Source organism: Furipterus horrens, unplaced genomic scaffold, assembly GCF_987537825.1.
Source record: "Furipterus horrens unplaced genomic scaffold, mFurHor1.1.pri manual_scaffold_6, whole genome shotgun sequence".
In the NCBI taxonomy this organism is placed as follows: Eukaryota; Metazoa; Chordata; class Mammalia; order Chiroptera; family Furipteridae; genus Furipterus; species Furipterus horrens.
Genome location: NW_028327176.1, coordinates 13,484,486 through 13,498,867, shown reverse-complemented (window position 1 = coordinate 13,498,867; position 14,382 = coordinate 13,484,486). Strand labels below are relative to the sequence as shown.

Sequence of the window (14,382 nt, the reverse complement as noted above, 5' to 3'; positions counted from 1 at the left end):
GTTAGACAAAGGGTGCACAGGGTGGAGGTATGCCAGTACTTCAGCTCCGAAGTGCCACTTCTGCGTATTGCTATTCGTATTTCTTGTACATGCACCTATGAAAATGGGAACAAGAAGCCACGTACAAGAACACTCATTAAGGCATTATTTGTAATAGTGAAAATTTTCCGACAAATACAAGAGTGGCTAAGATGTGGTATATTTACACGTACATATAAACAACAACCACACACACACACACTCTCACACTTCAGCAAGGACAGCACTCTAAAACATAATGCATGAAATCAGCAAATGCAGGATATGTGTAATATGCAGTTTCAATATGTCTATTTTAAAACATAAAATCATCAGTATGTATTGTTTACTGATATATACCTATATATATGATATAAAATATTGACCACAAGGATATGTATTAAACTCACGATGATAGTTATTTCTATTAAAGGGAAAGGGAATGAAAAGAATGGGCTGTGTGTGAGTATGGGGACCTTTGATTTATTGGTAATGCTTCAAAAAGAAAGTAAATATATCAGGAATGTCTACTGTTGTTAATTCTGGGTAGTAGACCCATAGATATTTATTTTTTCTGTTTCTCAATATATGTTTAAATTCTGGCTTTGCATGTCTGCCTGACTTCAAAATAACAAAAGAGTGTTTTATAGATTTCCTTTTTACTCTGTGTTAACTGCATTATAGTTAGTTTTCTATCATCTTGCTTCCTCATCTGATTCTTAAACCAGATTGAATTTAGTAAATTAAATTGAATAATTTATTAAATTAAATTAAAGAAATAGAGGTGCTGCATTAGCCAGCTCTTGGGCCAGAATCTAGCATTGGGAGCAGATAATGAAGACACAAAGGCCTTACCCATGAGGGGAAAATTGGAGCTTTTAATGGGAAACCTCCAGACATGCCCAGTGGACATAAGGACCCACTTGGAGTTTGTACCATTCATATCAGATGTCCTGTTTGGGATTCCTAGGGAAGAGGTGGTGAGGAAAGACTTTTAATAATGAACTCTGAATAGCACAAATAATTACTGGAGAGATACAGTTTAAGAATAATAGGCTTACTGGATTCATAATAACAATCAAATTATCACATCAGTACTTCTTTTTTTCTCCCTACTGCTTTCTATTCTTCCTGTCTTCTTTGGTTCTCTGTGTTGCCTGTCTCTGGGTTTCTATATTTCCTCCCTTAATTACACCACCCTTCGTACCATGATTTCCCCCTCCTATTATCGAGGTTTCTTTCAACTCTAAAAACTACATTCTCAAATGCCTCAAACCAGTGAGACTGTGGTCTTCTTTAGGACTAGCCTTCCATTACTTACAGGGCATACTGGGAAGAGTTCTCTTAAGGAAAAGTCTTGCAAGGCCGATCTCTTCCAGTTTGGTTACTTTCTTTCAGTAATCCAATCCCCTACGTTTCTGCTTGTCTTTGGTCACTTTTCAATGTCTTCAAACAGTTTTTTTCCCCCCATTTCGTCCAGAGTTAGTAATTGTTATCTGCTGGCAAGTTAGTTCAATACAATATTGCCCATCATTCCTGGAACCAGAGCTCAGCAAATTGCATTTTAAAGTATTATGAATATTAAACGTTTATGAAGTTTTTCATTAAAAAATTTGAAATGAAATATCATGGTAACTTTAATACGTAGTGAGGAGTATTACAGAAATCAAGAAAATTGCCCAATCTGGTGTGGCTCAGCAGATTGAGCTCCAGCCTGTGAACTGAAAGGTCGCTGGTTCGATTCCCAGTCAGGGCACATGCCTGGGTTGTGGGCCAGGTCCCCAGTTGGTGATGTGCAAGAGGCAACCAATCAATGTTTCTCTCCCTCTTTTTCTCCCTCCATTTCCCTCTCTCTAAAAATAAATTAAAATAAAACCTTAAGAAATCAAGAAAATAAATGCAAACTGAAAACATGAAAAGTCAGTATTTATAAGTAGAAAGAAGGATAAACATATAAATGCAGCCAGAAAAAAAAAAAATGTATCACAGACATGTAAATGGGTCTTGGAGAAGGTTAAGGGCAGAATGTAACTAGGTATTACATAAATAGCAGCCATAAATAGGAATATGTATTTAATCACTTAAAAGGACATTAGCTATAAAACCAGATTTTTATCCATTGTCTTTGGAAATATTTTTTCATTTGGCCTTAAAAGTTGTATATTCTTTACCTAGCATTCTGACCTTTAGTATTTCTTAGACAGTAAAATGACCATCTAACCTCCCTTCTGCTTTTTTTTTTCTTTTCCTTTTTTAGTTGTTTGCATAATTGTCCTTAAATGAGGTGAGAGTGAAGAGACTAGAGCCGTCTCTGGAGAACATCTTTACCCCATTCCCCTGGAAGCTACCCTCCAGAGCCCTGACTTGACCCTATCTGTTTTGAGGACTCATTATGAACAAAGAAGTCTCCCAGGTAAGAGTTGGTTGTAGCTCTAGTTTTAAAGAGCTTCATCTCTTACAAAAGTGTGGAGGGAAAATGATTACCTGTTGAATTATATTTTTATGGAAATATATGATCTGAGAAGCTTCAAACATGTGTTGACATTTCTAATTGAAAATGTTCAAAAAGTTTTAGATTATACTTTATAAACTGCTTTAATGCACATTGAAATTAATATAGGCTTCAGTAAGGGAATATTAGTACGTTGACTTTATGAAAGAGAAATGGGGAAAAAATAAAATAATCTAGTGATTGAACTCAGGCTTAGGTATTTTATTCTTTTTTCTTTTTTAATAATATTTTTTATTGATCTTAGAGGGGAAGGGAGAGAGAGAAACATCAATGTTAGTGAGAAACATCGATTAGTTGCCATTTTGTACAAGCCCTGACCAGGGATTGAACCCACAACCTACGAATGTGCCCTGACCCGGGATTGAACCTGCAACCTTTTGGTATATGGGACAATACTCCAACCAACTGAGCCAGCTGGCCAGGGCAGGTGTTTTATTCTTCAACTCATTGTTCAGTGAGTGGCTCTGAGAAAGTCTTATTTTCTTCACGTCACAATGAAAATTTTAATCTTTTTTATTTCCCCTTAACACTTATTAAAAACAATTTTGAACTGCCAATCAGTGGCAAGATTGGTTGACTGAACAGTACCTCTCTGCCCATTGCCCAGTTTCACCAATTGTAAGCATTGTGTTACATTTGCTTATCTCTCTATTTATTACTTCTGTTCCTCCACCACCATTATGTTAATGATGAAGAATCATCTAAGAGTAAGTTGTAGACATCTATGATCTTTCACTTCTAAATATTCATTATATGTCTCCTACTTAACCACAGCATAATAACCACATTCAGAAAACTTAGCATTTTTATTATATCTAATATACAGTCCGTATTAAAATTTTATCAGTTGTCTGATCCAGAATCACACACTGCATAGTTGTCACATCTCTTCTATTTCTTTAACCTGGAATGGTTTATCAGCTTCTCTTTGTCTTCCATGATACTGACATTTTGAAAGAGTACAAGGCCAGCTCTTTTGTACAATGGCAAGTCATTTTGAGCTTGTCTGTTTCCATTTATGTTCCTTTCTAAAGAAACTATGACATGGGAACCTTATCTGGAGAACAAAGCCTGTAAATATTTTTTGGAGGAAAATTTGTTAAAATAGTAGGCACTCAAAATTCTAGAAGGTAGATTCCTAATGATGAGTTGGCTGTTATTGAAAGGAATTTTATGTGTGTGTGCTTAAGTATACATATACTTTTAGAATCTAAAATTTATATATTTTTAGACGAAAATTAAGGTTTGTAAACACAGAACTTTTGATTTGAAGGAATAGCATGTTTACATTTTAAGGTGATTTACATCTTACAGGAAACAATTAGTTTTATATTATCACGATAGATGACAAATCAGGATCAGAAATATGATCAATTTTATTTATTTATGTGTGATGTTTGGGCCAAGAATTGAAACAGTTCTCTCTGTTCATGTGTTTGAGAACCTTGTAAATACGACCTAGTATTTTAATTTTTATTTACTTTTTAATTTTTTATTGATTAGAGAGAGGAACACAGCGGGAGTGGGGCAGGGGGAAGAAAGAGAGTGAGAATGAGTGAGAGAGAGTGACAGAGAGACACTGATTTTTTGTTCCACTTATTTATGTATTCCTTGGTTGCTTCTTGTATGTGCCCTGTCCGGGGATTTAACCCACAATCTTGGTGTATAGGGACAACGCTCTAACCAACTAAGCTACCTGGCTAGCACTGCCACCTAGGAAAATATTTTTAGATGTGGCATAATTTGTCAGCTTTTTCTGGAAAAGTCTCCTAATGAAGAAGCATTTTAGTGTAGAGGCAAAAAGCAAAACATGGGAATCTGTAGTTAACTTTCTACTTATCAGTTATGTGACTAGGTTAGTTATATAAGTTAAAGCATAGCCAGATTCTAGAACCAAATTACCTAAGAATGAGTTTTACCTCTGCTACTTATGATATTGGGAAGATTAAGTAAGCCCTCCATGCCTCAGATTCCTCACCTCTAAAATGGATTATAATGTCACCTACCTCCTATTTTATGTGTAGATGAATTAGGAAGGTTTATGAGTAAATAATGTAAGTTAGATGATTAGAACAGTGATTGGCACATAGTAAATCCTGTAAAAGTGTTAGTAATCACATTGTCATCATCATCAGACCCTAGTTTCTTTGTTAGTTAGATAAAACTGTTGAACTCAATCAATGAGTCTGTGAAGTGCAGGTAATAATAATATACACTTCATAGGGCAGTTATGAGAAATAAATTGTTAATACATATAAAGCTATATAGTAGTACATTGTCATATCCTTTAATGATATGCATATTCGTGGCCTTACATTTTTTTGTGAACCTTCTTATTATTTTGTTCCTCTCAAATTCTTTGTTACTACTGACTGTACCGCAAAAGTGGGAACAGGCAAAACAGGCATTTTGTGTATTCTAAGTGGCTTATACAAAAGGTTTGAGAAATACTGTGCTAGGTGATAATTGCTTAGGTGCCTTATTCTGAAATTTTATAAATCTTAGTCTTTGATTTAATTTATAAGCAGTGTTTTCATACTTATTATTCTGTTAAAAACACTGGGAAGTGAAATTTGAGTTTTACTTGTTTAGAGTTAGTCTTTAGTTGGGCATTGTACTGGAAGAACTCTAGCCAGATGAATGCATGTCATGTGATCATTGAGCAGATATTGATGCTATTTAACCAACTGTTCGCCTGAAATGCATGGAGAATTCTTTTTAATTTTTAAATAGGTGTCAATAATGCTTTTAACATATATTTTGAATCAAGTGTTATGACTTAAGCTTCCAGCTGGGCTTTTAAAAATGCATATTCTTTCTATAAATTTGGGCAATGAAGATTATATGATGTAGATTTGTACTTTAATTTTGTTCATGCCCTTCCCTCGGTAGTTGAGGGGAAAGATCCTGAAATTAACTGGAGGTTTACCTGACTTGGTAATTTTCTAGTGCCCTCAAAATACAATTGCATTATTTTGGCAAATTATTTTCACCCCTGTAACTCTGTTACTTTGGTACTTTTGCCACCTTATAACATTAAGATCAAATTTCCATATGCTGCCCTAGCTGGGCAGCTCAGTTAGTTGGAGCATCTTCTGTACACCAAAGGTTCTGGGTTTGATCCCTGCACAGGGGCACGGAGGGGAGGCAGCTGACCGATGGTTCTCTCTCACATCAATGTCTCTCTCTCTCTTCCTCTTACCCTCTCTCCCCACTTCCTTTATCCCTCCCTGTCTCTCTCCCTTCCTCACTTTCTTCCTCTCTAAAATCAATAAGCATATCCTCTGGTGAGAATTAGAATTTTTTTTGATATACACATTTTTTTATCAGTTTATATATGTATATTTAACCATACTGTATTCTGAAATGAGTTTCTGAAATATTTGAGGGAAATTGAACAACTTTTGATCAGGGGCTTAATTATTTTAGATATTGGAGTAATTTTATAAAATAAATTGATTATTTGGTTTTGGATAATCATCTGTGAATTATCTATGTCAAATGCTGATTTTTATTCTCCCCAGCTTCTAGCTATTTTTCTGCTCATTAGTATCTCAATCTGTGAAAGAGGGTGGAGTTGGTGTAAAGAGACATTGAATTTTAATCACTTAATTTTGTAACTATGAGCATTTTCTTTTTTTAAAGCTGTTTCCTCTTTGCTAGACTACGTTCTCTTGTGTACATGCAAGTAAATATCAAATGTTTATTTTGTTGTTTATATAGTTAAAGTCAGCTCTAGTCAGGAAGAATGGTTTTAATTTTTTTTTTTAAAGAAATTTCAACATCTGTTTCACAAATTAGAACAATGTAGGACTGAGTTTTGGAAGACATGTACAGTGTACTCATAATTTCCTGTGTCACTTTAAGATAACTGGAATCATCTAATGAGTTTTATAGGTTTACAAGGAAATGTTGAAGCTATTTTTGCCAAATTGTTTTAATAAGATAGCTACACAAATATGTATTTTATATTCTATTTTTTCACAGTAAACAAATTAATACCAAATGGGGTTATTTTAGCAAGGCAAATGCATATGTTTGTTTTTTATCTTTAAAAAGTTAAATTTTAAATAAAATTATTTTAAGGACTTCTAAGTGTTAAGTTTAAGACACTAATTTGATTTTCCTCTCTTCCTATATATTTATTAATAGAAAACAAAAAATAAACTTCCACATTTTTCCATTTAGAAAAAAATTAGTGCAAAGAAAGAAAGCATTATCTCTTAATCTGTAGAATAAGCTTTTACTAGTAAACATAAATTTATTAAGTAAATTGTTTTATACATTACATACCTCTAGAAATTATTACCCAATCCTTCATAATGTCTTTGTTGGCATAATAAATTTAAAAGACTTTGTACAGGATTTTCTTTTATAGAAAACACCTTAAGAAAAACTTGATATTTTATAGAATCAATGAAATAAATAAAATGATGTCTTTATTTTTAAGATTACATTAAGTCCATTTCTTTGCCTTTGCTTTCTATTTTTGACCATAATGGTTTAAATATTGGCAGACACTTACGGGGGCAGGGGCTAGGCATAGCCACCATCTAAATTTTGGTTCCTTGCTTTGTGGTTTCAGAGAGGAGTTTTGTTGCCAGATGTTCACAGAAATCCTTGTTCAATCATTAGCCTGGAAATACCTGGGGGTTTTTTGTTGTTGTTGTTTTGTTTTGTTTTCAAAAAATTAGGAGGCATGCAAGGAAACCAAAAACATGGAATATAAGCAGTCAATAAAAATTGTTTTTAAGGAGCCCAGGCATTGTACTGATTATACGAAAGAGAAAAAGTTGGAAAAAGATAAGTTAGAGTTCATCAAAACTTAAAACTTTTGTTTATTAAAAGACACTATAAAGAAAGTAAAAAGATAACTCACAGAATGGGAGTAAATATATGCAAATCATATATCTAACAGAGGTTTAGTACCTGAACATAAAGAACTCTTAAGACTTCAACAATAAAAAGACTAGTAACCCAATTGAAAAAATAGGCAAAGGACCTGAATAGACATTTCTTCAAAGAAGACATACAAATGCCAGTGCTATTAGTGATTAGGGAAGTGTAAAGATACCATTTCACACCTACTCGGTTGGCTATAATGAAAATAAAATTGCAAAACAGAAAATAACCACTTTTGGTGAGGATGTAGTAAAGTTGGAATGCTTGTACATTGCTGGCGAGAGATGGTACAGCCACCATGAAAGACAGGTTGGCAGTTCCACTCTTAGGTTTATACTTAAGAGAATTGAAAACAGGTTCACACAAAAATTTACATTTAAGTACATTTAAGAGTTCACAGCAACATTATTGATAAATAACCCCCAGAGGGAAGAACTTAAATGACCATCAACTGACAAGCAAAATGTGGTATATCCAAACAATGAAAACTTAATCATAAAAAGGGCAATAAAAATGCTGAAATCTCTGTTTTTTCTTAACACATGAGAAAGATTTCTTTCAATTGTTCTGAAATGAAAAGACCAAATTGAAAACTTCTCTCAGAGACCTGTAAGTGCCTGAAGACTCCAGTTGGAGAAACGTTTCTGATCCGGAGTTAGATGCATTAATCTGTTGCACCACTGGCCCCTGAGAAACATTTCTTTGGATGTTACCCATGTGGGAGCTCTTTATCGTTTTTCCTGTGTGATACTTTTCAAACAACTGTCAGCTTGGGGAGGTTTAGCTCTCACGCAGTCCCTCTCATCTGTGCTTCTCTGTGCTAATTGCCTGCTAAGCATTTTGAAGTATATTATTACAATTGTTTAGTGACTGTTGCTTATTTTTCAAATTATGCTGTTTTAAGCTAAATTGGGGGATGAGTAACAAATTTCTTATGTAGAAATGTATAAATCAACTGAAATACAAAGACCTGACCTATTTCTTCAGCCCCGCCTATTTGGTTTAGTTTGGTCCATTTGAACAGAGATAGATGTGGTTTCTAGTTCCTAAAACTGCTCTCTAGAGATTGCATGAGATTGTTCGGTATAATTTAGCAAGTCTTTTAAAATAAACAGGGTACTTTTACTTAGAAACCTTACCTCGTTTTAAAAGGTGATATGCAAATTGGTTTCCTGAAACCAACATTTCTTAATGAACCTTATTTAAGTACTCGTATTGCCAAATATAAAGCCATTCCACAAAAAGTACAACTATAATAGTTTTTACTCATCAGAGGTTTTGCATTCCACTATCTGTTTACAGTTTTGTAAATAGAAAGCAGTTCATATCAGAATCAGCAAATTGTTAGTCTCTCCTAGCTTCTTACAACTGGCTGTTATTTTGGTAGGCCAGCCTGTCTGAGTATTCTCGAATTGTTGTCCGATGTCTCCTCAGTCCCCAAATCTCAGATAAATTTAGCAGATGTTGATATCCAGCCAGTAGTCTGAGGGTAGCTCAGTATAGGGAATCTCGTTTTAAATCCAGATTTATTTGTTACTCAAAATTATCCAGTTTGTGAGATGGTATCATTTACATTCACAGTTATATACCTGTAACATGTCTTTGTGTCTCTACAGTGCTATCAACTGTTGTAGGTTATTTCTCCAAAATAGTAGATCTTTACCTTTTCAAAATTAGAAGAGATATTCTTTAATTTCCAGATCAGGAAGGTCAGTTTTTGTTTTGTTTTTTTCCCCTCATTCAACCAGGGGAACAAGGATTTTAAGGAAGCTCAACTTCTCAATTATAGGAAAAAATTTAACCATTAAAAAATCTTAATATCCTTTAAATTCTTTAAATGTATTAGTGATATAATTTACTTGTAATTCATCATTCATTTTAGCTTCTACTGTATATCTTTTAGGCATAATGTTAGATATTGGATATACAGTCAAAAGATCTAGTAACTTTGAGTTCACAATTGAGGAGAGAAGAGAAATAAGAGAATTATAATTTACACTTTAATAAGAAATACAAGCTTGGGAGTATTTTGAGAGCCAGTAGAATTCCAGATGGGTATAGTCTAATGTCTTTGGAGACGGAGAAGATGGGCAGCTAAGGAAACAAGAAGAGGCCCCTGAACATGAAGTAGGAGTTTGCTAACTCTTCTTTTGGATTTTAGCAGATTCTAAAAGTCTTATCTTTCATTTTCTTTCCTATTTATCATTTTCTTGTCTCTTTTATTTCTACTTCCATTGAAAAGTTTAGAGTTGATGCTGTTTTGTTATTATAAATTTATTGTAGTAATAAATTTTAAAGTATTTACATTCTATTTTTGTGTGAAGACCAAATGAATTGGCTTCTTTGCTTTGTGATAGATATTTGGTTAACCTCATTTATATTTCTGTGGACTTTAATCAGAGAAGAACAAAGCAGTCTTATTAATTACAGGTAACCCCCGTATAACACGGTTGTTAGGTTCCTAACAAATGCCATGTTATGTGAATCCGTGTTATATGAAACAAAGAACTAGTACAAAAAGGGGGGTTAGGTTCCAAAAATTAAAAAAATACTATTATATTTTTATAATTAAGAGAAATATCTTTATTAAAGCAATTTTCATCAAAAGTATTACATATTAATATGAATTAGTTAATGTTTTCTTCGTCATCACTACTAAACTCCATTAACTGCATGCGTTTTCTTTTTGACAAGATATCCTCATCCTCTGATCTTTCTTCAGCATTATCTTGATTTCTCTGCTCTACTTTTTGCAAAAAAAATCTGTTATTTTAGATTGCTTGCTTTTAGCTGAGAGATCTTTATAAATTTCGTTACACAGTGCTAAGTACTTTTGACATTTTCTCTTAAACTTTCAGTGCAAGAATCTTCAATTTAAGAAGTACGACTCTAGTTGTTTGGCTAAGTCTAGGCCTTTCTTTACACTTTTTAGACTAAACTGTTTAACTTCTTCGTTTTCATCAGTGCTACCGTCCTCTAAGTTATATTGGCACATCCCAGATGTCATTTCCATCAAAATTGCTTCATCAGTTTCTTCTTCTACCAGCAATTCATGGATGTCTTCTACAGTCATACCGTGTTAGAGTGAAGCCATGTTATAAAAGTACCATGTTATACGGGGGGTCCCCCTAATTATCTAACCATGTTAGAGTGAAACTGTTGTAGAAGTACCGTGTTATACGGGGGTTTCCCCAATCCTCTATCCATGTTATAGAAGTACCGTGTCATGTGGGGGATAGCTGTGCAGTGATACATTACTTAGCTGACTATTCTTATTCTGTATTAGGGTTTCAGAATGGATGCTAAAAAAGCCATGTTGGGTCTTTCTACATCTTTATTGTGGTGGTGGTTGTTGTTGCCAAATTGGGTATATTTGCCTTTTCATTGAGGTTGTCCACCTTAAATTGTAATTATTTTCCTGATATAGGTCCTGCCTCTCTCCCTTGACAAGAGATTTAACAGATATTTTTATGATGACATTAATCCATAGTGCAGTTCATCTCATTTATTTATCATTAATAGAAGACATTTGGAACTTAAAAGTCCATCATGTTTTATACATGTTGAAATTTGAGGTTACAGTGGGATATCCAAATGGAAATACCCATTTAGCAGTTGGAAACTTAGATATGAAATTACTGAGTTGAGAAAGATTATATTTATCCTTCATAGAGGAAATCTTAGAACGAAAATTAGTTCTTGTCATTCATCTGTTTTTAACCCTCCGATAATTGCCTAGTTCACTCAGAGTAAAGCTACAGTCCATAAAGTGGTTTTTATGGCCTACATGATGCAGACTCCTGTTAGCTCTCGGATCTCATCTCCTACTCCCTCACTCCTCTGTTCTAGCCACACTGATCTCCCATGTTTTCAAAAAGCCGTTTTTCCCCTGCCAGCAACCCTCTTCTTCGAGATGTTAGGTTCTCTTCCTCACTTCCTTCAAGTCTCTGCTCACATCTCACCTTCTCAGTGAGGCCTTTCCAAACTCAAACTACCTACTTGAAATTGCTGCCCCTCCCCTTTCATATACCCAAGCCTGTATTGTTGCTTAATTTTTCTCCATAGCACTTACCACCTTCTAAGTATACGCTTTAATTTATTCATTGTCTCTCTCCCTCACAATAGAATGAAGCTCTATGAGGACAGATATTTTTATAAACTTTATTCACAACTGTATCCATAGTAGCTAGAATAGACTGGCATGTAGTAGTAGCTCAATAAATATTTGTTGCTGAATTGAGCTACTCACATTGAGATAATTTTTAAGTTTTCTGACTAGTGTTTACCTTTGCTGGGAGCATGAACTATTACCAAGGATTTTATTTTTAAAGTCTTTCCTTTGGGTTGAAGCTAAAATTAATATATATAATCTATATATGTGTATATAGACATATAGTGGATAACATGTAATCTGTTTATATATGTTATATGTAATATATAACACATACATATAATATATAACATATAAACACAGGACAGCAGTTTGGTGACTCATTCACCAAAATCTGTAACAGATACACAATAGATAAAAGCTCATGTAAACTTTGTATATTGTGTTGAAGAGCTTGAATGTTGTCCTATGGTCAGTGAGGAGTTAGTGAAGGGTTTTAAGCAAGAGATTGACCTGATCAGACCTGATGTTCGATTGCCTGTGCTGGTGGCTCAGGGAGACCATCTAGGAAACCATTTTAGTGGTCCTGCAAGAGATGATGAGAAGAGAATATGAGGAAAGGATGGATTTTAGAAATATGTAGGAAGTAAAAATTGATGAATCTTGGTGTTTGCAACCAAAAAAAAATACATTTCTGATATCTCCATATGAGAAGCACAGTTCATGAAAATTTCCAGCTTGTAGGATTGCAACCCTGTAATTATTTTTTTTACCCCTCTTGTTTACTTCTACTTCTAATTGGTGTCCACATCATACCAATTCTCCTTTAACAGGAGATCTCCTCCTTCAGTTGCATATACAGTTGGACCCTAGTTGGGAACCAAATACCTCATTCTAGATGAACAAAGATCCTTTTATCTTGTTTCTCAATTCCAGTCGCTCATACTTCTAATCTGTCCTATAAACTGCAGCAAAGCCATCCCTGCTCAAATGCCACTTCCCTGAGGTGGAATCTACTGGATCCCCCTACTGGGGCATGGTGGTTAAAAGCATGGGCTTTGAGGTCAGAAAGGCATTGTTTAACCCAGCGGTTCTCAACCTGTGGGTTGCGACCCCTTTGGGGGTCAAACAACCCTTTCACAGGGGTCGCCTAAGACCATCGGAAGACACATATATAATTACATGTTGTTTTTGTGATTAATCACTATGCTTTAATTATGTTCAAATTGTAACAATGAAAATACATCCTGATATTTACATTACAATTCATAACAGTAGCAAAATTACAGTTATGAAGTGGCAATGAAATTAATTTTATGGTTGGGAGTCACCACAATATGAGGAACTGTATTGAAGGGTCGTGGCATTAGGAACGTTGAGAACCACTGGTTTAAGCACTGGCTGGATCACAACTTGTCTATTTGAGGCAGTTTTAGGACTAGAGCAAAAGGATTTACTCAGACGTATTTATTAAATCCATGTGAGATATTCTTATGGATCTCAGTGTTCCTTATAATAAACTTTATAAGTGTGGCTGCCAACATACAGTGCTGTAGTTGTTCAATAATTTTAGAATTTAAGGAAAAGTTCAAGGGTTTTTTTTCATTTAACAAGACTTTTCTCTCCTTTTATAAAGGTAGATGGAGTGAAAGAGAGTGGATAGAATGTTGTTTGGCATTAATAAAATCCAAAAAGGAGTAATGAATATAAGGCCGGGGATAGGATTCTCTGCAGAGAATAGTGGTTGATAGGGATGGATCGGTAAGGCTCTTTAAGTGCAGCCACTGACTGGCACCACATGTGAGAAACAGACCAGGCTGGCAAACTAGGAGAAACGACTGTGTGTTCCCTGGCGTCTATATCGAGACCTTCACATAACTCAGCGTTTGATCTTTGTCACCTAAGTATATAAACACAAGGTTAGGAGTGTAGAACTCCAAGTTGTTAAGTACCAGATCTAGTTCATTGCTTTAATCTTGATGATATATGTATTATTTATTTTCCTATCAATATAAAATCTCAAACCTTATGAATAAAAGTTGTTTTCAATCCTTTTTGTAAAGTCTAAAATAAATAAATATAAAAAATAATTTCTCTGACTCCCACTTATACATTCAGTTTCCATATTTCCATATGAAAGTTGAAAAAAAATCTTAGTATCTTTTATTAGTCTAACAATATTTTCATCCTAATTGGCCTCTATGATTTCACAAAGAAGTATTGATTTTATTTTACAGATGCAGAAAGAAAAGAAAGTGTAGCGACACTAAGTAGCTGATGACTCCTGTGCTTTTACACAGAAGGAGATACCTCTGTGTTAGCTGTAGTGATCAATGTTCAGTATTTTCTAACATAAGGGAGCTTCGTCCTCGCCTATGGTTTTCAAGTTCATTAGGATAGATTTCTTATTATTGTCATTTCTTTTTAGGTGTGAAGTTTTTCAACATGAGTGGCCTTGGGGACAGTTCATCTGACCCTGCTAACCCAGACTCACATAAGAGAAAAGGATCGCCATGTGACACACTGGCATCAAGGTAGGCACACTCTTTTCTTAGTCTGTTCCTGGCAGAGCTGCTTTATCATTTTCGTTGCCACTTTAGAGCTTTTGTTTCATCTGCTGCACATTTACTGGCCTTCTCTGAGTCCCGCATACTCACCATGTTCTCTTCCTTCCCCAGCTCCCTTACCTGCTACTCCCTCGGGCCGCTTTGCTTCCTCTAGGTCTCCTGTGGCCAACGCATAGGTGTTGCGCAGGTGCCAGCTTAGTCGTTTCTCCCTTAAAGGGAACCTCCTCTTCCATGACTGTTATGTCAAATATCTACCATTCGTGTATCTGCCT

General features: G+C 34.8%; 1 protein-coding gene across 7 annotated transcripts in view; it reads left to right on the top strand.

Annotated features, from left to right (window-relative positions):
* NCOA1 (nuclear receptor coactivator 1) overlaps window positions 1-14,382 on the top strand; it is a 196,419-nt gene that overhangs the window by 99,221 nt on the left and 82,816 nt on the right. For all 7 annotated transcript variants that reach the window (XM_090280977.1, XM_090280976.1, XM_090280979.1 and 4 more), the window contains exons 3-4: window positions 2,276-2,431; window positions 13,972-14,077. In XM_090280977.1, coding sequence (XP_090137103.1) covers window positions 13,989-14,077 — 89 coding nt within the window. In that variant the 5' untranslated portion in view covers window positions 2,276-2,431; window positions 13,972-13,988. The remainder of the gene's footprint in view (window positions 1-2,275; window positions 2,432-13,971; window positions 14,078-14,382) is intronic.